Below are 24,030 nucleotides of genomic sequence, written 5' to 3'. Positions count from 1 at the left end.
GATCCTGGTTCAAGTCTGTGTCCTCTGTTGCAGCGGCCGCGACCGGGAGACCCATGGGGCGGTGCACAATTGGCCCGTTGTCGTCTCGTTTAGGGGACGGTTTGGCCGGCAGGGATGTTCTTGTCCCATCGCGCACTAGCGATTCCCGTGGAAGGCCGGGCACAATGCTGGGCGCAATGCACACTGACACGGTCGCCAGGTGTACGGTGTTTCCTCTGACACATTGGTGCGGCTAGTTTCCAGGGTAAGTGAGCAGTGCAGCCTGGCTGTGTTGTGTTTCAGAGGACGCGTGGCTCTCAACCTTCACCTATCCTGAGTCTGTTGTGGAGATGGGACAAGACTGTAACTACCAATTGGATATCATGAAATTTTGCGGTAAAAAATAAATGAAAGGTTCATTGGCACTTTAAATGGAAACTGACCCCCTGGTGTAGCCTAATGCCTGGAGCGTAATGGTGCAAAGGCCATCAGCAGCGGGAGGAGGAGATTTGGGAAAAGGTTTTGTTCTTCTGGTTAGGTTAGGTTAGGGCACCCTCTTGAGTAATGCTTAAAGCATCAGACAAGCTCAGTAGCCTACATATAGTTGATTTTATTCAGTTTATATATGGAAAAACACACTTTTAAACATTTGAACCAGTCGACTTGTCGAAAGAACGGCTTTTGGTCGACTCAAAAAAATGTTGTCGGGGACTTCAGCAATGGATCAGTCAAATCATTTCTAGGTAACAATCAAATATCTTACTGTGATTGTTTTCAATGAAAATGATCCAAAATAAGCAAAAATGACTTGTTAGTAAAAGAGCAATTTGTCAAGCAGGATTTTTGCTAGGAATGTCTGGCATTGTCTGAGTGGAAAGGGGGAAACCTGAAAACTAGCTGTTATTGGCAGAGCCGTTTGGAACTCTTTGTTATTGGTCTATTAACTCATTGACCGCCTGGTGATGTCAGTGATGTGTTTTTAGGGAATCCCATTATTATTCTGCAAATGTCAAATGTAGGTTTTCTTTTACTTTCATTTTCAAACAGAGACTGCTCCTGGTAGTCATTTGGTAAGCGTTGGTGGTATAGTGGTGAGCATAGCTGCCTTCCAAGCAGTTGACCCGGGTTCGATTCCCGGCCAACGCAACTGGGTATTTTGTTTGAATCACCCTTTGAAATGAATCCGCTAAAAGTCTAGTGCAGCTGTTTTTATCTCAGTATCAAATAGGGCTGACACCTTTTAGTCAACTGGTCCATAGGCTGTTGGTCGACTGAGAATTTTGTAGTCGAGCAGTTGCCCCAAAAAAAGATTTATTGCACGTCTTGATTGACGCATATCTCAGTGGACCAATCCATTGCTGAAGCTGAGGGGATGGAAACAAGTTCTATTTTATTTCATTCCATTTACGCGTTGTCAATTTATTAATTGTGTTTTGTTTGGAGTTCTCCTGTCAATAATGTTTAAGGAGGTGCACCTGATTACCCATAGAAGTAGGCCTAGGCTACCTGGCCTGCGAGCAAATGTAGGCTTATAAATGTGCCCATTTGGGGATCTGACAGTATTTCTGATTCTCTTTAATCCCCACAATTTATGAGCTGTGGAGCTTCTCAAAGTACATTTTTCTTCACCTTAAACAGCAAGGAAACAAAGTCTGTTTTTACATCCATTGAGAATGACAATAGTTCCTCAATGTAGCCTATTTGAAAAATATTTCCAGCTCTCTCCCTTTGGATAAGCACTCAGCAAAAAATAATAAAATGTCATGCTCTGATCCGGTGGAAACGTTATAAAATAGGCCTACCTGATTACTTCTTGTCCCTGCGTAAATAGCCTGATATTGAGCCTACAGCTGTGTCTGCCCGGAGGTCACTGGCAGGGGAAACTGAGGGTCCAATTTTTTTAATACAATGTTGCAAGTTTGTTAGCTCAAGCATCTGGCTGGACCAAGTTGGTTAGTTGCTACATTGTTTCATGTTCGTTGCAGAAAGGCCATGTGTAGCCAAAATGATTTATTTTTTTATCAGGATATTTTTTTCACCTTCAGACTGTAATGATTTTATTTGTAGGCTTTATGTAGGCCGTTTTTACATTGTTGGCAATGGCAATAGAAGTGACATTTAGATTTGTGTAGTTTTCATTTTGGTTTAGATATCATTTTTATTCATCACTTGAAAATGATTTTGAGATACAAAGACTTTACATATGAAATAAATCAAACTGTTCTCCGAAAATATGCATATGAAAACCATAACTGGCACGCAGATCGGGTCTCCTGAGTAGCGCAGTGTTCTAAGGCACTGCAATGCAGAGCAGGATCCTGGTTCAAGTCTGTGTCCTCTGTTGCAGCGTGCCGCGACCGGGAGACCCATGGGGCGGTGCACAATTGGCCCGTTGTCGTCTCGTTTAGGGGACGGTTTGGCCGGCAGGGATGTTCTTGTCCCATCGCGCACTAGCGATTCCCGTGGGAGGCCGGGCACAATGCTGGGCGCAATGCACACTGACACGGTCGCCAGGTGTACGGTGTTTCCTCTGACACATTGGTGCGGCTAGTTTCCAGGTTAAGTGAGCAGTGCAGCCTGGCTGTGTTGTGTTTTAGAGGACGCGTGGCTCTCAACCTTCACCTATCCTGAGTCTGTTGTGGAGATGGGACAAGACTGTAACTACCAATTGGATATCATGAAATTTTGCGGTAAAAAATAAATGAAAGGTTCATTGGCACTTTAAATGGAAACTGACCCCTGGTGTAGCCTAATGCCTGGAGCGTAATGGTGCAAAGGCCATCAGCAGCGGGAGGAGGAGATTCGGGAAAAGGTTTTGTTCTTCTGGTTAGGTTAGGTTAGGGCACCCTCTTGAGTAATGCTTAAAGCATCAGACAAGCTCAGTAGCCTACATATAGTTGATTTTATTCAGTTTATATATGGAAAAACACACTTTTAAACATTTGAACCAGTCGACTTGTCGAAAGAACGGCTTTTGGTCGACTCGAAAAAATGTTGTCGGGGACTTCAGCAATGGATCAGTCAAATCATTTCTAGGTAACAATCAAATATCTTACTGTGATTGTTTTCAATGAAAATGATCCAAAATAAGCAAAAATGACTTGTTAGTAAAAGAGCAATTTGTCAAGCAGGATTTTTGCTAGGAATGTCTGGCATTGTCTGAGTGGAAAGGGGGAAACCTGAAAACTAGTTGTTATTGGCAGAGCCGTTTGGAACTCTTTGTTATTGGTCTATTAACTCATTGACCGCCTGGTGATGTCAGTGATGTGTTTTTAGGGAATCCCATTATTATTCTGCAAATGTCAAATGTAGGTTTTCTTTTACTTTCATTTTCAAACAGAGACTGCTCCTGGTAGTTATTTGGTAAGCGTTGGTGGTATAGTGGTGAGCATAGCTGCCTTCCAAGCAGTTGACCCGGGTTCGATTCCCGGCCAACGCAACTGGGTATTTTGTTTGAATCACCCTTTGAAATGAATCCGCTAAAAGTCTAGTGCAGCTGTTTTTATCTCAGTATCAAATAGGGCTGACACCTTTTAGTCAACTGGTCCATAGGCTGTTGGTCGACTGAGAATTTTGTAGTCACATCTTAATTGACGCATATCTCAGTGGACCAATCCATTGCTGAAGCTGAGGGGATGGAAACAAGTTCTATTTTATTTCATTCCATTTACACGTTGTCAATTTATTCATTGTGTTTTGTTTGGAGTTCTCCTGTCAATAATGTTTAAGGACGTGCACCTGATTACCCATAGAAGTAGGCCTAGGCTACCTGGCCTGCGAGCAAATGTAGGCTTATAAATGTGCCCATTTGGGGATCTGACAGTATTTCTGATTCTCTTTAATCCCCACAATTTATGAGCTGTGGAGCTTCTCAAAGTACATTTTTTCTTCACCTTAAACAGCAAGGAAACAAAGTCTGTTTTTACATCCATTGAGAATGACAATAGTTCCTCAATGTAGCCTATTTGAAAAATATTTCCAGCTCTCTCCCTTTGGATAAGCACTCAGCAAAAAATAATAAAATGTCATGCTCTGATCTGGTGGAAACGTTATAAAATAGGCCTACCTGATTACTTCTTGTCCTTGCGTAAATAGCCTGATATTGAGCCTACAGCTGTGTCTGCCCGGAGGTCACTGGCAGGGGAAACTGAGGGTCCAATTTTTTTAATACAATGTTGCAAGTTTGTTAGCTCAAGCATCTGGCTGGACCAAGTTGATTAGTTGCTACATTGTTTCATGTTCGTTGCAGAAAGGCCATGTGTAGCCAAAGTGATTTATTTTTTATCAGGATATTTTTTTCACCTTCAGACTGTAATGATTTTATTTGTAGGCTTTATGTAGGCCGTTTTTACATTGTTGGCAATGGCAATAGAAGTGACATTTAGATTTGTGTAGTTTTCATTTTGGTTTAGATATCATTTTTATTCATCACTTGAAAATGATTTTGAGATACGAAGACTTTACATATGAAATAAATCAAACTGTTCTCCGAAAATATGCATATGAAAACCATAACTGGCACGCAGATCGGGTCTCCTGAGTGGCGCAGTGTTCTAAGGCACTGCAATGCAGAGCAGGATCCTGGTTCAAGTCTGTGTCCTCTGTTGCAGCGGGCCGCGACCGGGAGACCCATGGGGCGGTGCACAATTGGCCCGTTGTCGTCTCGTTTAGGGGACGGTTTGGCCGGCAGGGATGTTCTTGTCCCATCGCGCACTAGCGATTCCCGTGGAAGGCCGGGCACAATGCTGGGCGCAATGCACACTGACACGGTCGCCAGGTGTACGGTGTTTCCTCTGACACATTGGTGCGGCTAGTTTCCAGGTTAAGTGAGCAGTGCAGCCTGGCTGTGTTGTGTTTCAGAGGACGCGTGGCTCTCAACCTTCACCTATCCTGAGTCTGTTGTGGAGATGGGACAAGACTGTAACTACCAATTGGATATCATGAAATTTTGCGGTAAAAAATAAATGAAAGGTTCATTGGCACTTTAAATGGAAACTGACCTCCTGGTGTAGCCTAATGCCTGGAGCGTAATGGTGCAAAGGCCATCAGCAGCGGGAGGAGGAGATTCGGGAAAAGGTTTTGTTCTTCTGGTTAGGTTAGGTTAGGGCACCCTCTTGAGTAATGCTTAAAGCATCAGACAAGCTCAGTAGCCTACATATAGTTGATTTTATTCAGTTTATATATGGAAGAACACACTTTTAAACATTTGAACCAGTCGACTTGTCGAAAGAACGGCTTTTGGTCGACTCGAAAAAATGTTGTCGGGGACTTCAGCAATGGATCAGTCAAATCATTTCTAGGTAACAATCAAATATCTTACTGTGATTGTTTTCAATGAAAATGATCCAAAATAAGCAAAAATGACTTGTTAGTAAAAGAGCAATTTGTCAAGCAGGATTTTTGCTAGGAATGTCTGGCATTGTCTGAGTGGAAAGGGGGAAACCTGAAAACTAGCTGTTATTGGCAGAGCCGTTTGGAACTCTTTGTTATTGGTCTATTAACTCATTGACCGCCTGGTGATGTCAGTGATGTGTTTTTAGGGAATCCCATTATTATTCTGCAAATGTCAAATGTAGGTTTTCTTTTACTTTCATTTTCAAACAGAGACTGCTCCTGGTAGTTATTTGGTAAGCGTTGGTGGTATAGTGGTGAGCATAGCTGCCTTCCAAGCAGTTGACCCGGGTTCGATTCCCGGCCAACGCAACTGGGTATTTTGTTTGAATCACCCTTTGAAATGAATCCGCTAAAAGTCGAGTGCAGCTGTTTTTATCTCAGTATCAAATAGGGCTGACACCTTTTAGTCAACTGGTCCATAGGCTGTTGGTCGACTGAGAATTTTGTAGTCACATCTTAATTGACGCATATCTCAGTGGACCAATCCATTGCTGAAGCTGAGGGGATGGAAACAAGTTCTATTTTATTTCATTCCATTTACACGTTGTCAATTTATTCATTGTGTTTTGTTTGGAGTTCTCCTGTCAATAATGTTTAAGGACGTGCACCTGATTACCCATAGAAGTAGGCCTAGGCTACCTGGCCTGCGAGCAAATGTAGGCTTATAAATGTGCCCATTTGGGGATCTGACAGTATTTCTGATTCTCTTTAATCCCCACAATTTATGAGCTGTGGAGCTTCTCAAAGTACATTTTTCTTCACCTTAAACAGCAAGGAAACAAAGTCTGTTTTTACATCCATTGAGAATGACAATAGTTCCTCAATGTAGCCTATTTGAAAAATATTTCCAGCTCTCTCCCTTTGGATAAGCACTCAGCAAAAAATAATAAAATGTCATGCTCTGATCTGGTGGAAACGTTATAAAATAGGCCTACCTGATTACTTCTTGTCCTTGCGTAAATAGCCTGATATTGAGCCTACAGCTGTGTCTGCCCGGAGGTCACTGGCAGGGGAAACTGAGGGTCCAATTTTTTTAATACAATGTTGCAAGTTTGTTAGCTCAAGCATCTGGCTGGACCAAGTTGATTAGTTGCTACATTGTTTCATGTTCGTTGCAGAAAGGCCATGTGTAGCCAAAGTGATTTATTTTTTATCAGGATATTTTTTTCACCTTCAGACTGTAATGATTTTATTTGTAGGCTTTATGTAGGCCGTTTTTACATTGTTGGCAATGGCAATAGAAGTGACATTTAGATTTGTGTAGTTTTCATTTTGGTTTAGATATCATTTTTATTCATCACTTGAAAATGATTTTGAGATACGAAGACTTTACATATGAAATAAATCAAACTGTTCTCCGAAAATATGTATATGAAAACCATAACTGGCACGCAGATCGGTAAGATAGGTTGTCGGGTGTCCTGAGTGGCGCAGTGTGGTCGGTGCACAATTGGCCCGGTGTCGTCTTGTTTAGGGGACGGTTTGGCCGGCAGGGATGTTCTTGTCCCATCGCGCACTAGCGATTCCCGTGGACTGACACGGTCACCAGGTGTATGGTGTTTCCTCTGACACATTGGTGCGGCTAGTTTCCAGGTTAATTGAGCAGTGCAGCCTGGCTGTGTTGTGTTTCAGAGGACGCGTGGCTCTCAACCTTCACCTAATCCTGAGTCTGTTGTGGAGATGGGACAAGACTGTAACTACCAATTGGATATCATGAAATTTTGCGGTAAAAAATAAATGAAAGGTTCATTGGCACTTTAAATGGAAACTGACCCCCTGGTGTAGCCTAATGCCTGGAGCGTAATGGTGCAAAGGCCATCAGCAGCGGGAGGAGGAGATTCGGGAAAAGGTTTTGTTCTTCTGGTTAGGTTAGGTTAGGGCACCCTCTTGAGTAATGCTTAAAGCATCAGACAAGCTCAGTAGCCTACATATAGTTGATTTTATTCAGTTTATATATGGAAAAACACACTTTTAAACATTTGAACCAGTCGACTTGTCGAAAGAATGGCTTTTGGTCGATTCGAAAAAATGTTGTCGGGGACTTCAGCAATGATCAAATAATTTCTAGGTAACAATCAAATATCTTACTGTGATTGTTTTCAATGAAAATGATTCAAAATAAGCAAAAATGACTTGTTAGTAAAGAGCAATTTGTCAAGCAGGATTTTTGCTAGGAATGTCTGGCATTGTCTGAGTGGAAAGGGGGAAACCTGAAAACTCTTTGTTATTGGTCTATTAACTCATTGACCGCCTGGTGATGTCAGTGATGTGTTTTTAGGGAATCCCATTATTATTCTGCAAATGTCAAATGTAGGTTTTCTTTTACTTTCATTTTCAAACAGAGACTGCTCCTGGTAGTTTTTTATTTTTTTATTTTTTTATTTCACCTTTATTTAACCAGGTAGGTTAGTTGAGAACATGTTCTCATTTGCAACTGCGACCTGGCCAAGATAAAGCATAGCAGTGTGAACAGACAACACAGAGTTACACATGGAGTAAACAATTAACAAGTCAATAACACAGTAGAAAAAAAGGGGCAGTCTATATACAATGTGTGCAAAAGACATGAGGAGGTAGGCGAATAATTACAATTTTGCAGATTAACACTGGAGTGATAAATGATCAGATGGTCATGTACAGGTAGAGATATTGGTGTGCAAAAGAGCAGAAAAGTAAATAAATAAAAAACAGTATAAAAACAGTTAATTATTTGGTAAGCGTTGGTGGTATAGTGATATTTTTTTTTTTTATCAGGATATTTTATTCCTGTAACCTGTATACAGCCTCGTTATTTTATTGTTGCGTATTGATTTTGATTTGATGTTTGACTGCACTGGGCCTGTAAAATAAAATATTATTTATATTTCTTACATTTTCCCCTTCAAAAACAGACCTCTCATTGAAACGTTTCAGATAAGCGTTGGTGGTATAGTGGTGAGCATAGCTGCCTTCCAAGCAGTTGACCCGGGTTCGATTCCCGGCCAACGCAGTTGTTTTGTTTAGCTTGGTTCTGAGTGTTTCTTTTTCTTTATATTGTCCTCAATTCTATTTCTTTCTTTTTCTTTTTCTTGTCCTCAATTCTATTTCATTCACAGGGCATGTGGTGCATTCTGACAAAGAGCGGGGAGGGGTGACCTTAAACTGCTCCTCCATGAGTCAGGCTGCAGCAATTTTTTCTTTCAGTAAAAATACTTTACTTTTGAGCTTTTGACAAATAAATCTTTACCACCAACCCCCGCTTATGCTCGGAATATTTTATATATGCTTCATATTCAATCTCCTCTTCATAGTATGTCATGTGCCTCCTTAGCGCAGTAGGTAGCGCGTCAGTCTCATAATCTGAAGGTCGTGAGTTCGATCCTCACAGGGGGCAAACTTTTTTTGTGTCCTCTTGATTTTAGTATTTAGCAGTTTACTTATATTTTAAACGTGTTGGTTTTTGGAATACCTAAAAAAATGGTCAAAGACTCCATTCACCCAAGTCATAGACTATTCTCTCTGCTACCGCACAGCAAGTGGTACTGGAGAGCCAAGTTTAGTCCTGTCCAGTCCAGGTTTCAGTTTTTCACAGTTTTTTCAGGGTTTCTCTCTGAAAATCACACTTTTTAATAGAAAAACAACACAATTTGATGTTCTAAATCCACAACAATGCTTAAACCAACCAAATGTTGAGGCCTGGAAAAAATCTGAGAACTTTGGTTGTAGTTGCCCTTTAATTCAAGTGCACACCTAACAAGATGTGAATGTTTAGCTGTGTTTTTGTGGGGCACATGTGATGGTAGAGTTTGCAAAACAAATACCCACTGGATGGATTAAAATAATTATGATATCATATAGGCCTAGACTTTGTAGTTAACATTTAATTGTTTCAAGTTCCTCTGCGTATACATCTTCACAAACTTTTACAGATGCACAACTGAGAGCATCCTGTCCGCCTGTATCACCACCTGGGACGGCAAGTGCACCGCCCGCAACCGCAGGGCTATCCATAGGGTGGTGCAGTCTGCTCAACGCAGGACACCGACAGCACCCGATGTCACATGAAGACCAAAAATGGCTTGCTCCTGAACGGGGTGGTGTACCAAATACATTTTGAATCAACAATTCCCTTTATTGGGTTAAATAGGATGTCAGTAATTCTGCTCCCCAACTTTGTTGTTTTGTGGGTGTTACACACATTTGAAGAGAAGCCTATGGATTTTCCAGGATTATTGAATTAATAAAACTTCATAATGACCTAAAAGGAATCACCAGTGACCCACCAATGTGTCTAGACCATCTGGGAACACTGGGTATAGTGATATATCAATGCACAATCCATATGTACCTCACCATGAAGCTGTTATAGCCTTATTATTACAGTAAATTAAATACCCAAAGCTGAAAATTATTTATTAATATCTGACACCCCTTCTTTGAACAGAGAGGTTGGAGGATGAACGAGTGGAGGAGATTGAAAGCAGGCATGGGTTGGGCCAAAATGAAGCATGCATGCATGCAGTAATTCCTTACATTGAAAGCAATCTTTCTCTTTTGTGTTTCTTTATGTAACCACTATCACAACCATTAATTTAAGCATTTTATAACCAGGAAACAGTAGAATGTAGCAAATAAGATATTTTGTAATTTGTGTGAATTATCCTTATTCATAACATACAGTACAAATGTATTGTGTCCTGTGTGCCTTTACGTTTCACCAGAAGAGGGCAGTAAAGTACACTAAACAATCCTGTATTTGCTTCAGCATGGAGATAGAAAGCTCGATTTTTACGTCGCAACAGGCAATATAGACATTTGCAGTTGTGTGTTTGGGTAGGTTTTTCAGCGACTATCCAACAAAATATTATTCAGTCATCTGGAATTTAATTCCAAAGAACATATAGTCCTATTTGCTAATTATTAAATAAATCTGAATATTTTTTGTTTTATAAAGAGCATGATTTGTCAGATTGTCAATCAACTCAAGTGCCACTTGGAATTCTAGTTGTACACGCAGTGTCCTGTTTATTAGGTACAACCAGTACCGGTTCGGACCTCCTTTGCCTCCAGAACAGCCTGAAAATATGATATTATTCATTCATATCTGACTCCCCTTATTTGAACAGAGAGGGCGGGGGTCTAGCGAGAGGGGAGAGTGAAAGCGCACATGGCTTGAGGGAGAGAAGGAAGCGTGCACGCAGTCGAACAGCGCCTGTGTTGAGAGTGGTACATCTACAAATCTTAGTCCACAATACCGTCTCATATAAACTCAGTGTGGGACTGCCTTTATGCACAAAAAACAATAATGTGAGAACCCGATGCAGACGTCGTATCATGGACGTTTAATAGTATCAACTGCTACTTTTTATTTGTGTCATACATTTTTTAACAGGCCGTGAAATCATCGATTTACACTAAACCCACGGATACCTGGATTGAGATGCAGCAATGTCCCGAGGAATATGCCCACGCGTACATTTCTGGTGGATGTTTTCAGTTCTGTTTCTGGTGAAAGTAGTGGATGTTGGGGCATACAGCTGTCATGAGGTGAAGACCGCTTTCCAGGTGCGACAGATCGGCCCACTGAAGTGGGTACCGGAGACTCCTGGGACAGGTGAGTGTGTGCATTTCCCGCGGTCAGCAGTGACAGTTTACATTTGAGTAATTTACGCTTTGCACTTTGCAGCGAGATCATCCCAAATGTTTATAATTTTGAATTAAAATAGAATAGATTTTCTATTGCATTTCTTTCCAGGAGTTGGTTAATCTGTATCCACCTCTCTATTAAACTTTGTCACTCTTGTAAATGTAGTTTTTTGAAATTAGAATTATGTAAATGAGAAATGTTAGAAGGACAACACAGCTACCTTGTCGGCACTTTGATCAACAACATGTACGTATCTGAAAAAGAGGCTTGTGAAATGTAGATTCACAGTCAGAATTGTCATCCCTCTGGTTGGCTCCTGTCAGGAGCGCACGTGGTTCTCTCAATACATTTTGGCTCAACAATTGCTATTCAACCAAGCATGACATGACTATTAAAATGGTATATTCTGAATCAGGAGAAGATGGGCAAAAATCCACTGCTTGTTAGAAGGACAACACAGCTACCATGTCAACACTTTGATCAACAAAATATACATATCTGGAAAAGAAGCTCGTGAAATGTAGATTCAGAATTGTCCTTCCTCTGGCACGCTCCTGTCAGGAGCGCACGTGGTTCTCTACACATTCTTTCTGAGAGCTGGTGTAAATACAATACTGACAGAACCAGTTCAAATGAGTTTTAGATGGAATATATATATATTTTTTTGCTCAACAATAGCTATTCAACCAAGCATGACTATTAAAATGGTATATTCTGTATCAGGAGAAGATGGACGAGTTCCTTTGTTTTAGTATGGTCAGGGCGTGAGTTGGGGTGGGCAGTCTATGTTCTTTTTTCTATAATTTGGGATTTCTGTGTTCGGCCTGGTATGGTTCTCAATCAGAGGCAGCTGTCAATCGTTGTCCCTGATTGAGAATCATACTTAGGTAGCCTGGTTTCACTTTTGAGTTGTGGGTGCTTGTTTCCTGTTGTAATGTTTGTTTCACATTTCAGGACTGTTTCGGTTGGTATCATTCACGTTGTTATTTTGTATTCTTTAGTGTTCAGTTTAATAAACTAAAATGGACACTTACCACGCTGCACATTGGTCCGACTTCTCTTACTCCTCGTCAGAAGAAGAGGAGGAAAGCCATTACAATTTGTATTATTTTCTACATTATAGAATAATAGTGAAGACATCAAAACTATGAAATAACACATATGGAATCATGTAGTAACTAAAAATTTGTTTTTAACAAATCAAATATATTTTATTTTATAGCTTTGCACACTCTTGGCATTCTCTCAACCAGCTTCATGAGGTAGTCACCTAGTATGGATTTCAATTAACAGGCGAGCCTTGTTTAAAGTTAATTTGTGGAATTTCTTTCCTTCTTAATGTGTTTGAGACAATCAGTTGTGTTGTGACAAGGTAGGGTTGGTATACAGAAGATAGTCCTATTTGGTAAAATACCAAGTCCATGTTATGGCAAGAACAGCTCAAATAAGCAAAGAGAAACAACAGTCCATCATTACTTTAAGACATGAAGGTCAATCAATCCGGAAAATGTTAAGAACTTTGAATGTTTCTTCAAGTGCAGTCCTTCTTGGTCAAATAACCCTTACACCATCAAGCGCTATGATGAAACTGGCTCTCATGAGGACCCAGAGTTGTACTTTTTATGACCCTTATTTAACTAGGCAAGTCAGTTAAGAACAAATTCTTATTTACAATGATGGCCTTCTGGGAAACAGTGGGTTAACTGCCTTGTTCAGGGGGAGAACGACAGATTTTTACCTCATCAGCTTGGGGATTCGATCCAGCAACCTTTCAGTAACTTTCCCAACGCTCTAACCGCTAGGGCACCAATAAGAAGAAGAGATTTGCTTGTGCAGCGAAACAACCGCCATGTCTTTGTGAGCCGTAGAGTAGGTGAACGGATGATCTCCCCATATGTGGTTCCCACCGTGAAGCATGGAGGAAGAGGTGTGATGGTGTGGGGGTACTTTACTGCTCACACTGTCTGTGATTTATTTAGAATTCAAGGCACACTTAACCAGCATGCCTATCATTGCATTCTGCAGCGATACGCCATCCCATCTGGCTTGCGCTTAGTGGGACTATAATTTGTTTTTCAACAAGACATTGACTCAACACACTTCCAGGCTGTGTCAGGGCTATTTGACCAGGAAGGAGAGTGATGGAGTGCTGCATCAGATGACCTGGCCTCCACAGTCACCCGACCTCAAGCCAAATGAGATGGCATGGAATGAAAGGCCGCTCAGCAAGGAAGAAGCCACTGCTCAAAAAACGTCATCATGAGGGATGGACAATTATGTGGATATATTGAAGCAACATCTCAAGACATCAGTCAGGAAGTTAAAGCTTGGTCGCAAATGGGTCGTCCAAATGGACAATGACCCCAAGCATACTTCCAAAGTTCTGGCAAAATGGCTTAAGGACAACAAAGTCAAGGTATTGGTGTGGCCATCACAAAGCCCTGACCTCAATCCTATAGAACATTTGTGGGCAGAACTGAAAAAGCGTGTGCGAGCAAGGAGGCCTACTAACCTGACACAGTTACACCAGCTCTGTCAGGAGGAATTGGCCAAAATTCACCCAACTTATTGTGGGAGGCTTGTGGAAGGCTACCCGAAACGTTTGACCCAAGTTAAACAATTTAAAGGCAATGCTACCAAATACTAATTGAGTGTATGTAAACTTCTGACCCACTGGGAATCTGAAATAAATCATTATCTCTTCTATTATTCTGACATTCTTAAAATAAAGTGGTGCTCCTAACTGACCTAAGACAGGGAATATTTACTAGGAGTAAATGCCAGGAATTGTGAAAAACTGAGTTGAATTGTATTTGGCTAAGGTGTATGTAAACTTCCGACTTCAACTGTATATAAACTCAGCAAAAAAATAAACATCCTCACTGTCATCTGTGTTTTCAACAAACTTAACATGTGGAAATATTTGTATGAACATAACAAGATTCAACAACTGAGACATAAACTGAACAAGTTCCACAGACATGTGACTGACAGAAATGGAATCATGTGTCCATGAGGAAAGGGGGGTCAAAATCAAAAGTAACTGTCAGTATCTGGTGTGGCCACCAGCTGCATTAAGTACTACGGTGCATCTCCTTCTCATGGACTGCACCAGATTTGCCACATCTTGCTGTGAGATGTTTCTCCACTCTTCTACCACGGCACCTACAAGTTCCCAGACATTTCGGGGGGTGGGGGGGGAATGGCCCTAGCCCTCACCCTCTGATCCAACAGGTCCCAGATGTGCTCAATGGGATTGAGATCCGGGCTCTTCACTGGCCATGGCAGAACACTGACATTCCTGTCTTGCAGGAAATCACGCACAGAATGAGCAGTATGGCTGGTGGCATTGTCATGCTGGAGGGTCATGTCAGGATGAGCCTGCAGGAAGTGTACCACATGAGGGAGGAGGATGTCTTCCTGTAACGCACAGCGTTGAGATTGCCTGCAATGACAACAAGCTCAGTCCGATGATGCTGTGACACACCGCCCCAGACCATGACGTACCCTCCACCTCCAAATTGATCCCGTTCCAGAGTACAGGCCTCGGTGTAACGCTCATTTCTTCGACGATAAACACAAATTTGACCATCACCCCTGGTGAGACAAAACCGTGAGTCGTCAGTGAAGAGCACTTTTTGCCAGTCCTGTCTGGCCCAGCGACGGTGGGTTTGTGCCCATAGGCAATGTTGTTGCCGGTGGTATCTGGTGAGGACCTGCCTTACAACAGGCCTGCAAGCCCTCATTCCAGCCTCTCTCAGCCTATTGCGGACAGTCTGAGCACTGATGGAGGGACTGTGCGTTCGTGGTGTAACTGAGGGAAGTTATTGTTGCCATCCTGTACCTGTCCCGCAGGTGGGATGTTTGGATGTACCGATCCTGTGCAGGTGTTGTTACACGTGGTCTGCCACTGCGAGGACGATCAGCTGTCCGTCCTGTGTCCCTGTAGCACTGTCTTAGGCGTCTCACAGTACGGACATTGCAATTTATTGCCCTGACCACATCTGCAGTCCTCATGCCTCCTTGCAGCATGCCTAAGGCATGTTCACGCAGATGACCAGGGACCCTTGGCATCTTTATTTTGGTGTTTTTCATAGTCAGTAGAAAGGCCTCTTTAGTGTCCTAAGTTTTCATAACTGTGACCTTATTTGCCTACTGCCTGTAAGCTGTTAGTGTCTTAACGACCGTACCACTGGTGCATGTTCATTAATGTTTATGGTTCATTGAACAAGCATGGGAAACCGTGTTTACAATGAAGATCTGTGAAGTTATTTGGATTTTTACGAATTATCTTTGAAAGACAGGGTCCTGAAAATGGACGTTTCTTTTTTTTGCTGAGTTTAGTCTGCTAGAAATGCTTTTTAAACAACATTTCTTAAATGTATTAATCACAATTCAATAAGGCTTACTAGGCCGTCATTGTAAATAAGAATGTGATTTTATGGAAAATATAGTGTGGGTTTGTGGAGGTGCAAGGAAAAAGGAAGGGGACAAATTAAAAGAATCTCACAGCCTAGCATCCCCTTATCAATCAATACATCACTAGAGTCTTAACATATTTGCAATTTCACAGGGCGAACCAGCTGCTTACTAAGCAAACATTCTGCCTTGAGAAATGAATTAATACTTTTGTTGAATAGCTTGGCAGATTGCTCAACAGAGAGACGTGGCTTCTGAAGCCCAGGCTCCGAGCCGGAAAAAACAGAGTGAGGGTGAGCGTCTCTCATAAAGTGGAGTCTATGTAGAGACATAGTGTTACTGAGGTTTTCCTCAGTTTCAATACAGTAAGTCAGATTTCTTAGTAATTCCAAGCCTGCATATGATGCTTAGATCTGATACTTTTGGACCTACAGTATTCAGAATAAATATGAAACAGGTCATGGGAAATGCACTTGAGTGCAAGTTTCAGACTGATACAGGAAATGCTTTGGGACATCGTCTGTCTAAGAGCATGTCTCCATATCTGCATGGAACATTAGGCAGACAGTAGCATTAGTCTTATGGAGGTTTGGTTACACCACAGGTTCATGGTCAGCTTTGTTGGTTAGCATATAATGACTGAGATTAGGAAAACTGATCCTAGATATGTTTTGGGAGGCATAAACTATCTGGAGCAAGCAGGGAAGACTGTGGTTTTGGCTCCTATCCAGCTACGTATGTTGATTTGATTCAAAACTCATTCCCTGGGGAGAGCTGGTGTGGAGAGAAACAAGACATATCATCACCAAGGCGAACTACACTCCTGTCTCTCTTCTCTTCTCTGTGGTTCTGTTTCTCTTTGGGATGTGTGTGGTAAACATTTTCTTCCTCTTTCCTTCTCACGGCCTTCACGTGAAAATAACAGGAAGGAATGTTTAGAAGAAAAGGCCGTCATCATGACCAAGTCCAACTGAGCCTCTCCTTTCAATTGTGCTCTTATTATTCCATCTTTCACATTAACGTCTTCATTTCTCTAAGGCCTTTGGAAAGTTTGGGAAACAGAAATAATGTTAGCCTTCTTAAAAAATCCTGACAGTATTTCTGGGTTTCTATGCCCGGATTGAGCCTGTTTTAAATTTAATAAGAACTTGGTGGACGTATAAAGCGTTTTGATCCCTCTCCGAGAAACCATTGTGTGTCCTTTGAATCGGAGCAGAGGGCTAACTGCTTCCAGAGATGACTCATGTGACATCTAATACCTACGTGGACACAAACCACAGCCACTGGCAGGCCACGTATATTTCTGTGCCACATCTAGGGGTAGAGGCCACCACCGTATCACTGCGTCTGACTCTGCATGCCGTAACAGGGAGAAGAGCAACAGATAGCAGACCGTTCAACATACCTAGAGGGGCATCCAAACCACTCAATATATTTGTTTTGGTGGCGGTGGCGTCGACCCGGGTAACGGACAGGGCATGTCAGTTCCAGGCAGAGCAGTAGCTGGAGTAAGCCCCTTGCGAGACAACGCAGGGGAACAGGGCCTTGTGAAGATGTCACCAGTCTGAATGGAAGCATTTGAGCCGCTGCATCACAAGCGTTTCCAGCATGCAGCCGTTATGGTATATGACAGCAGCTGACTGGCCTAGAGGATAGAATGAGATTTGGACTGTTATGTGTGTTTGTGATTGGGGACAAAGTGAGAGCAGAGGCATAAGGTTGGAATGAGTGGCATGCGTTGCCGTGTTTCCATGCATACTGTACTGTACCTTAGAGAAGGAAAATCTACTGGCCTGACTGTCCACCTAAATTCAGTGCTCTACCTCTCTTTGTCTCACTTTCTCCTTTATTTTTTCCATCTAATTTCTCACTGCCCTCTTTCTCTATCTCTCTCTCACTCAGTTCCTTTATCTCTGCCTCAACACCCTACCCCCAACTAATTCAACACAACCACATTTGCTCTAAACTCTTGTTTGTTGCTTTTTATTTGGAGTGGTCCAGAAGAGCTTGCTTTGGGTCGGGCCCATTCCCTCTTCAAAGTGCTGACCAGGGGATGGGGGATGAGAATACGAAGGGGTGTGTGTGTGTATAACTCCGACTACGAGTTGTACAATCGCCAAACATAGCAACGCTTGACATTTGAAGCGGCGAAACCTCAGCTCTTTTCATACTTCTCTGTGTTTGCTTTAGGGATTCAGTGCTGTGTTTCATTCATTCTCAGCAAGCGCCTTCAGTGTGGCTGCGCCATCAGAGCCAGCCGGTCTGATTCTTGGATCTCAAAATGAAACAATGGCACTTTTATTGCACGCATCCTAATCCAGTTGATCTTTACTTTGTATTTATTACTACAAAATGATATCATGATGGTGATATGTATCCTACTTTCTGGTAATATAAAGAAACTTAAATGTAGTCATTCAGTTATTATGTTACTGCCATTTGAAATATGATTTAATAAGATGATATAAGATAAATAGCTGATTGTAGAACAAAGCTTAACTGAAGGCCTAATGTTTTTCTGGTGGTCCAGTCTTTGGTAGTAAAACCTAACCTATTGCAAGTGTTCATACAGCTGCGTTACATTGAATACATGAGCTTTTAATGCCATACTTAAATGTGTGAAAATGATATGCATAACATTGTTTTAACAAGCAACAGGCCTAACTGCTTGTGTCTTTACTGATTTAGAGCCCTCGTTTCTGCCATATGACAGGAAATCCATGGAAAAGTAAATGCCTATTAGTACCTGCAGGAATGCAGTGTTTTATGAGATGCTCTTAAGCCTCGATCACACCGACAGCTTCGTTGTGTTTTGGTCCACCAGAAGTACATTCCTTTCCAATGGAACGCTGTGTTTGCCTTGCAGAGGCAGTTGCAGTGCGTACTGTGTTGGATCTATCAAAATTATGCATCAAATTGTATGCCTAGACGGCTTGACAGAAATGGTAGCAGAAGGTGAATGTTGAAGTTTTGTTGCACACATATCCAGATGATGCTGCGTACCATTTTGCGCAATGACGCTGTAGGTGTGTTCCTAGGATATGTTATTTGAGGAAACAGACTTAAATTATTCCAGCTCCAAATGTTCACTCTCCAGACACTTAATAACCACTCTCTGGCCCATCAGTTAATAACCACTCTCTGGCCCATCAGTTAATAAATAATGTCTCTCCGCCACTGTGAGGTGCTCGCCAACAATCCATATCGAGATTACAAGGGTGTTCTGATCTAGCGCTTTGGAGATCAATTAGAGGTCAGGCGTGGAGACGCTCCATTCATAAACACCCATCGCCACCTCCGCCGTCCCGTGGCCTGACTAGATATGGTCACCTCATCTCTGTGTGGCTCAGATAATTACATTATATGATCTATCAAGGCTGCTCAGATCACTGTCTGTACGCAACACACAGACAGTCTGGCTTCCGGTTGACTTTTCATTATCAGTTATGATAATGTAATATGAGAATGCAACTAGCAGTTTACTCACACATTCAGTACATGTGACACCATGTGTGACTCAAACCAGAACTCTGTTGGTGTAGGCACCCGTGTTCCTGTCAACCGAGCCATCAGAAGTCTTTGGCTGTGTCTTTGTTTGCTTTGTTTGCTTAGTAAGCAGCTGGTTCGCCCTCTGAATGGCGGGAGACAACGCAATTGCACATTCGATGTACTATTTTCGAAATGTCACATACTATTAAAAAATAAATCCTGCATACTATTTAGTATGCTGTTATGGGTATTCGGACACGGGCACCGTTTTCGTCTTTGAGTTTGGCTTAGCTCCAACACAAAGACAGGGTTCACATCATGTGTTTATGTTAAGGGAATGGGAACGCAGGATGTTATCACGCTGCCACATCCTTGCCTGGTTAAAGCATCAAAGTGTCTGGCAGCAACTCTAAGCTAATGATGCCCTTTGATTCGTTGCACTTATTTTAGGCTCCTTCAAACAGGGCCTTCTCACATGGGAAGCACACACATCCCCTCCAACCCAACCTCTTATATAGTCAATATAAAGCCTCAGAGACTTTGGTATGCTTGTCTGTACCCCAGCTTCACAACCCTACCCGCTCAATAATGATCCCAGAAATCCCTCAACAGCTTTCTCTCTCGTAAAAGAGGACTTGTGTGGCTGTAGGCAAAAAAACACAACAAACAAACTGCCAAGAGATGGAGTTGAAGGTACGGAAAATATTAAACATTTTCAATGAAAGTATCTCCAATGTCACTCATTACCATCCCACATAGATACAACTTTACAGCGTAGTTTGGTTAAATGCAATGTCTGTAGCTGTCTGTAGCTTTGACAAAGTGAGTTTGGCATGTCCTCAGCAGGTAACCAGCTCTGTTGCAGAACTTCCCCAGAACCTCTCTAATGTTCTCAGTCCAATCCCTGTCCCATCAGTGACATCCCAGTCTGAATCTGCTTAATGTGCCTGAGACAGGCTAGACTCAGGATCTCTTTTTGTATTTCAGTCTAAGTCATTGGTCTGGTGGGCGTTTATTGTATACCACCCATGCCCCTACCTTATTCAGTGTCTCTTCTGCACCGTAAACTGGCCAATTCTTCCTTCCTAAAACTTGTTTCATAACACCAAACAGGCACCGACTACCAGGTAGATTGGCTTTTGCGTCTTTGTCATTACTGCCTTAAAAATGCTGGAGTTGATGATGGAAAGGCCAGGGTTGAAGGGAGCTTTCGTTGTGTATGCACCTCTGCTCCTCAGGGATGTTAGTATTGAAAGAAGGCATCAGCAGCAGAGGCTAGCAGGTATTCTGGGAGAGTAAGCCCAGTAGTAAGGGTCAGGGTCAGACAGCTGTCTGGGCAGACAGTCAGAGTGCTGTGGATAGGGGGACTGTGGCTGAAACTGAACCTTCTTAACTGTTTTAAAGCACCCTCTTTGCAAACCTCTCTACCTCCACATCCAAAAGCCCCTAGTGCCAACCAACCCTGTCATCATCAAATAGTCTGCCAGTCCCCTATCCCCTGTTTCCACCCAACCTTCAACCCTTCTCACCCACATCCAACATTCCCTAATGTCCTCTGACTCTGTCCTCCATCCTTCTACCCCCACATCCAACATTCCCTAATGTCCTCTGACTCTGTACTCCATCCTTCTACCCCCACATCCAACATTCCCTAATGTCCTCTGACTCTGTCCTCCATCCCTCTACCCCCACATCCAACATTCCCTAATGTCCTCTGACTCTGTCCTCCATCCCTCTACCCCCACATCCAACAATCCCTAATGTCCTCTGACTCTGTCCTCCATCCCTCTACCCCCACATCCAACATTCCCTAATGTCCTCTGACTCTGTCCTCCATCCCTCTACCCCCACATCCAACATTCCCTAATGTCCTCTGACTCTGTCCTCCATCCCTCTACCCCCACATCCAACATTCCCTAATGTCCTCTGACTCTGTCCTCCATCCCTCTACCCCCACATCCAACATTCCACCAGTCCACTAAGCCTCAAGTGACCTGTCTGCTTCAACCCCTCTGCAATCCTCTGACCAACATCCAACTGCTCCCAGGGCCACCCGGACCCTGTCCTCAACCTCTTTGCCCCCACATCCAATAACCCACTAGACCCCTAGCACCCAAAATCCAACAATCTAACAGTCTACCAAGCTCCAAGTGCCCCCCGGCCCCAACCCTCTGCTCAACCTGTCTGACCCACATCCAAGCCGCCTCGCCCCCTGGCCCCTGGCTCTGGACCCCAACACTGCCAGCTTGACGCTTGAAAAAGCTAGACATTCCTGGCACGATTCAGGGCCGTCCAAAAATGCAGGTATGTGGCAGAGCCCCTTTTGAGCCATGTTTTCTTTCAACACGGACCCGCCCAAGCACAGCAAATCAATACAGAGTAAATATCCTTCAAGTTCACTGGATGAGACAACTACAAAAGGAACACAGCGCTTCCTGAGATGCAAGAGTCCGGTAGAGAGCGAAGAAGCAATATAGGAGGACCAAACTCCTGCATTAATCAGCTGCTTTTCCACAAAGTTATTCCTGTTCTCTGAAAAACATGTCCAAACAGCAGCGTCAGGACATTACCAGCCTCCCCGTCAACAACATATCCAAATCAAAACTATATTTCCACTCCTTATTGACCAGATGTGGGCCATCATTGTAAATAAGATTTTGTTCTTAATTGACTTGCCTAGTTGAATTAAGGTTAAATAAATACAAATGAAATGTATTTGTGATGCAAGCAAATTGGGTCCGGGGATGTTTTTTAAGGACGGCTCACTGGTTACCAAGGGCACTTTTCTACCATTAAGACTGTCTCCTGCTTTTAACCGCAGGAGTTTTGACTTGTGCACCCAGGGGTACTGGCGGAAGTAATTGTGAATAGAGCGGTGGCTTAATACGGCCAATTAGTCCGGAGGTATTTGTCACTGATTAGAGAATTAAAAGGCTTATGTCACGTTCGTCGTATACATAATGAGCGGACCAATGCACAGCGTGAGTAGAGTTCCACAAATTTATTAAAGTTAACCTTCAAAAACAACAAAGAATAAACAAACATCCGTTGCCTCTAATGATCCCCAATTAGAGGCAACGATAATCAGCTGCCTCCAATTGGGAACCATACTCACACCAACATAGAAATATTAGACTAGAACACCCCCTAGTCACGCTCTGACCTATTGCACCATAGAGAATCCCAAGGGCTCTCTATGGTCAGGGCGTGACAGCTGAGTTGAGATCATTCTGACTCTGCACTCTGTGCGTGTGAATGTCTGGCCAGGCAGAACAAGCGGAGCGGTCCACACACTGATCGCTAATTAACCACCAGGACCTGTAGAGTTGGGCCTTGCCTTGCCCCACCAGCTCTCTTGGGTCTGTATCAAATCACATTAGTGCTAAGAGACTGGAGGTATGCGCTACAAGAGACTCACACATTGTTCTATAGGGGGCAGGAGGTTTGCCCTATAAGGGACTTAAGCCATGTTGGGACCATGAGCTACAATGGCTGTTGAAAATAAGATTTTGTCTAGAGGACATTGTCATAGTAACTGACTATATCTTAGACTCAACATCCTCAACTCTAATCCCAGGACGGTTACTGTGTTTTCAAGCTTTTGTTTGGCTTACAGGTATGTCTCAGATATTACGTTTACACAAAGGTAGGATTAGCAAAGGTAAATTCAATAGGTTGTGAATCACTTGCTATTGTTCAGTTCACTTTGACATTGGACTATTTCTTTGCAAAGACCCAATAATAGAATCTGTTTGTACCTTCATCCCACAACCATGAAAACACTGGCTCTACTCATCAGCATTCAATAAAGTACATAACAGCAATCTACCCACACTGTGGAAAACATGCATTAGACCTTGGTTCTAATCAATGTTCTGGAATATTCCTGACACCGTCGACCTGCCCTGATAACGGTGGTTGGTGGTTGTAGCTCCCAAAGTCTTTGTGGGAATCACATTCTCCACTGTCACTAGATATTAGTTTCATATTGGAGATAACACACAGCGTGGCGAGCCAGCCAGGAGAGAAGGGGTCAGGGACATAGAGAGAGAAGGATTGTGGGAAAGAGACAAGGAGAGGTGGGGTCAGGAACAGAGAGAGTGAGAGGTCTGGGATAGAGAGAGTGTGAGACGAGGTCAGCATTGTGCTTGGCGCCAAGAACAATGGCTTGGAGACAGACAGAGAGAGAGAAAGAGAGAGACAGAGAGAGACAGAGAGAGACAGAGAGAGACAGAGAGAGAGAGAGAGAGAGAGAGAGACAGAGAGAGACAGAGAGAGAGACAGAGAGAGACAGAGAGAGACAGATAAAGGGAGAGAGGTGGAGTCTGGGAAAGAACAAGAGAAATGAGACAGAAAAAGACAGAGAACAGGAGGAAATAAAGAACCAGACAGAAGAAGGCAGGGAGTTGGGGGACAGAAAAAAGGATGGAGACAGACAGAGGGAGAGTGGAGAAACGTGTGGAGGTCAAGCCAGTCGTGACTCCACTCTTCAGAGATTGGAACAGATGGGGGCTCAGTGGACTCTCTCTGGGTAATTAAGTTACAGTCATGTGTGACAAGGGACATGCCAAACAAATGAGAGGGAGAGAGAGAAAGAGAGAGAGAGAGAGAGAATGAGCCAAGTGCGACCCTATTGTGTTTCAGGGGTGGATTTGGACTAGGGAAGCACTAGTCACTAGCCCCGGCATATAGGCCCATGCTTTCGGGGTCAGGTTACACCAACACCTGCTCCCCACTCCCCTCGCCTTTCCACCCAACCCCCAAAATGAGTTATCATATCAGCCACAGCCTTATGAGTAACCGGCTGGAGGGGACGGGGACGGGGACAGCAAGGGGGACAAGAGGACTGGGGACAGCAAGGGGGTTGAAGGTGGGGGGAACAGCTAGGGGGACGGGGTGGTTGGGGACAGCAAGGGGGCAAGGGTAGTGGGGGACAGCTGGAGGACAAGGGTGGTGGGGAACAGCTAGGGGGACGAGGGGGATGGGGGACACCAAGGGGGTGGGGACAGCAAGGGGGACAAGGGGGTGGGGACAGCTAGGTGGACGGGGTGGTGGGGGACGAGGGTGGTGGGGGACAGATAAGGGGACAAGGGTGGTAGGGACAGCAAGGGGGACAAGGGTGT

At 43.3% G+C, this 24,030-nt stretch overlaps 1 protein-coding gene and 4 non-coding genes across 6 annotated transcripts in view; all 5 read left to right on the top strand.

Moving 5' to 3' along the window:
* Positions 1-1,053: 1,053 nt before the first annotated feature.
* Positions 1,054-1,125, top strand: trnag-ucc (transfer RNA glycine (anticodon UCC)). The gene has a single exon. It is a non-coding gene; the product is annotated as a tRNA-Gly (tRNA).
* Positions 1,126-3,346: 2,221 nt separating this feature from the next.
* Positions 3,347-3,418, top strand: trnag-ucc (transfer RNA glycine (anticodon UCC)). The gene has a single exon. It is a non-coding gene; the product is annotated as a tRNA-Gly (tRNA).
* A 2,192-nt stretch (positions 3,419-5,610) lies between these two features.
* Positions 5,611-5,682, top strand: trnag-ucc (transfer RNA glycine (anticodon UCC)). The gene has a single exon. It is a non-coding gene; the product is annotated as a tRNA-Gly (tRNA).
* Positions 5,683-8,290: 2,608 nt separating this feature from the next.
* Positions 8,291-8,362, top strand: trnag-ucc (transfer RNA glycine (anticodon UCC)). Its single transcript has one exon. It is a non-coding gene; the product is annotated as a tRNA-Gly (tRNA).
* Positions 8,363-10,514: 2,152 nt separating this feature from the next.
* The window catches only part of LOC115101581 (glypican-5-like), a 305,660-nt gene continuing 292,144 nt past the window's right edge, over positions 10,515-24,030 (top strand). For both annotated transcript variants that reach the window (XM_065005797.1, XM_065005796.1), the window contains exon 1: positions 10,515-10,966. In XM_065005797.1, the coding sequence (XP_064861869.1) occupies positions 10,801-10,966 (166 nt within the window). In that variant the 5' untranslated portion in view covers positions 10,515-10,800. The remainder of the gene's footprint in view (positions 10,967-24,030) is intronic.

Source organism: Oncorhynchus nerka, linkage group LG20 (genome assembly GCF_034236695.1).
Source record: "Oncorhynchus nerka isolate Pitt River linkage group LG20, Oner_Uvic_2.0, whole genome shotgun sequence".
In the NCBI taxonomy this organism is placed as follows: Eukaryota; Metazoa; Chordata; class Actinopteri; order Salmoniformes; family Salmonidae; genus Oncorhynchus; species Oncorhynchus nerka.
Note: the sequence above shows the minus strand (reverse complement) of the source record. Positions and strands in the feature narration are given on the sequence as shown.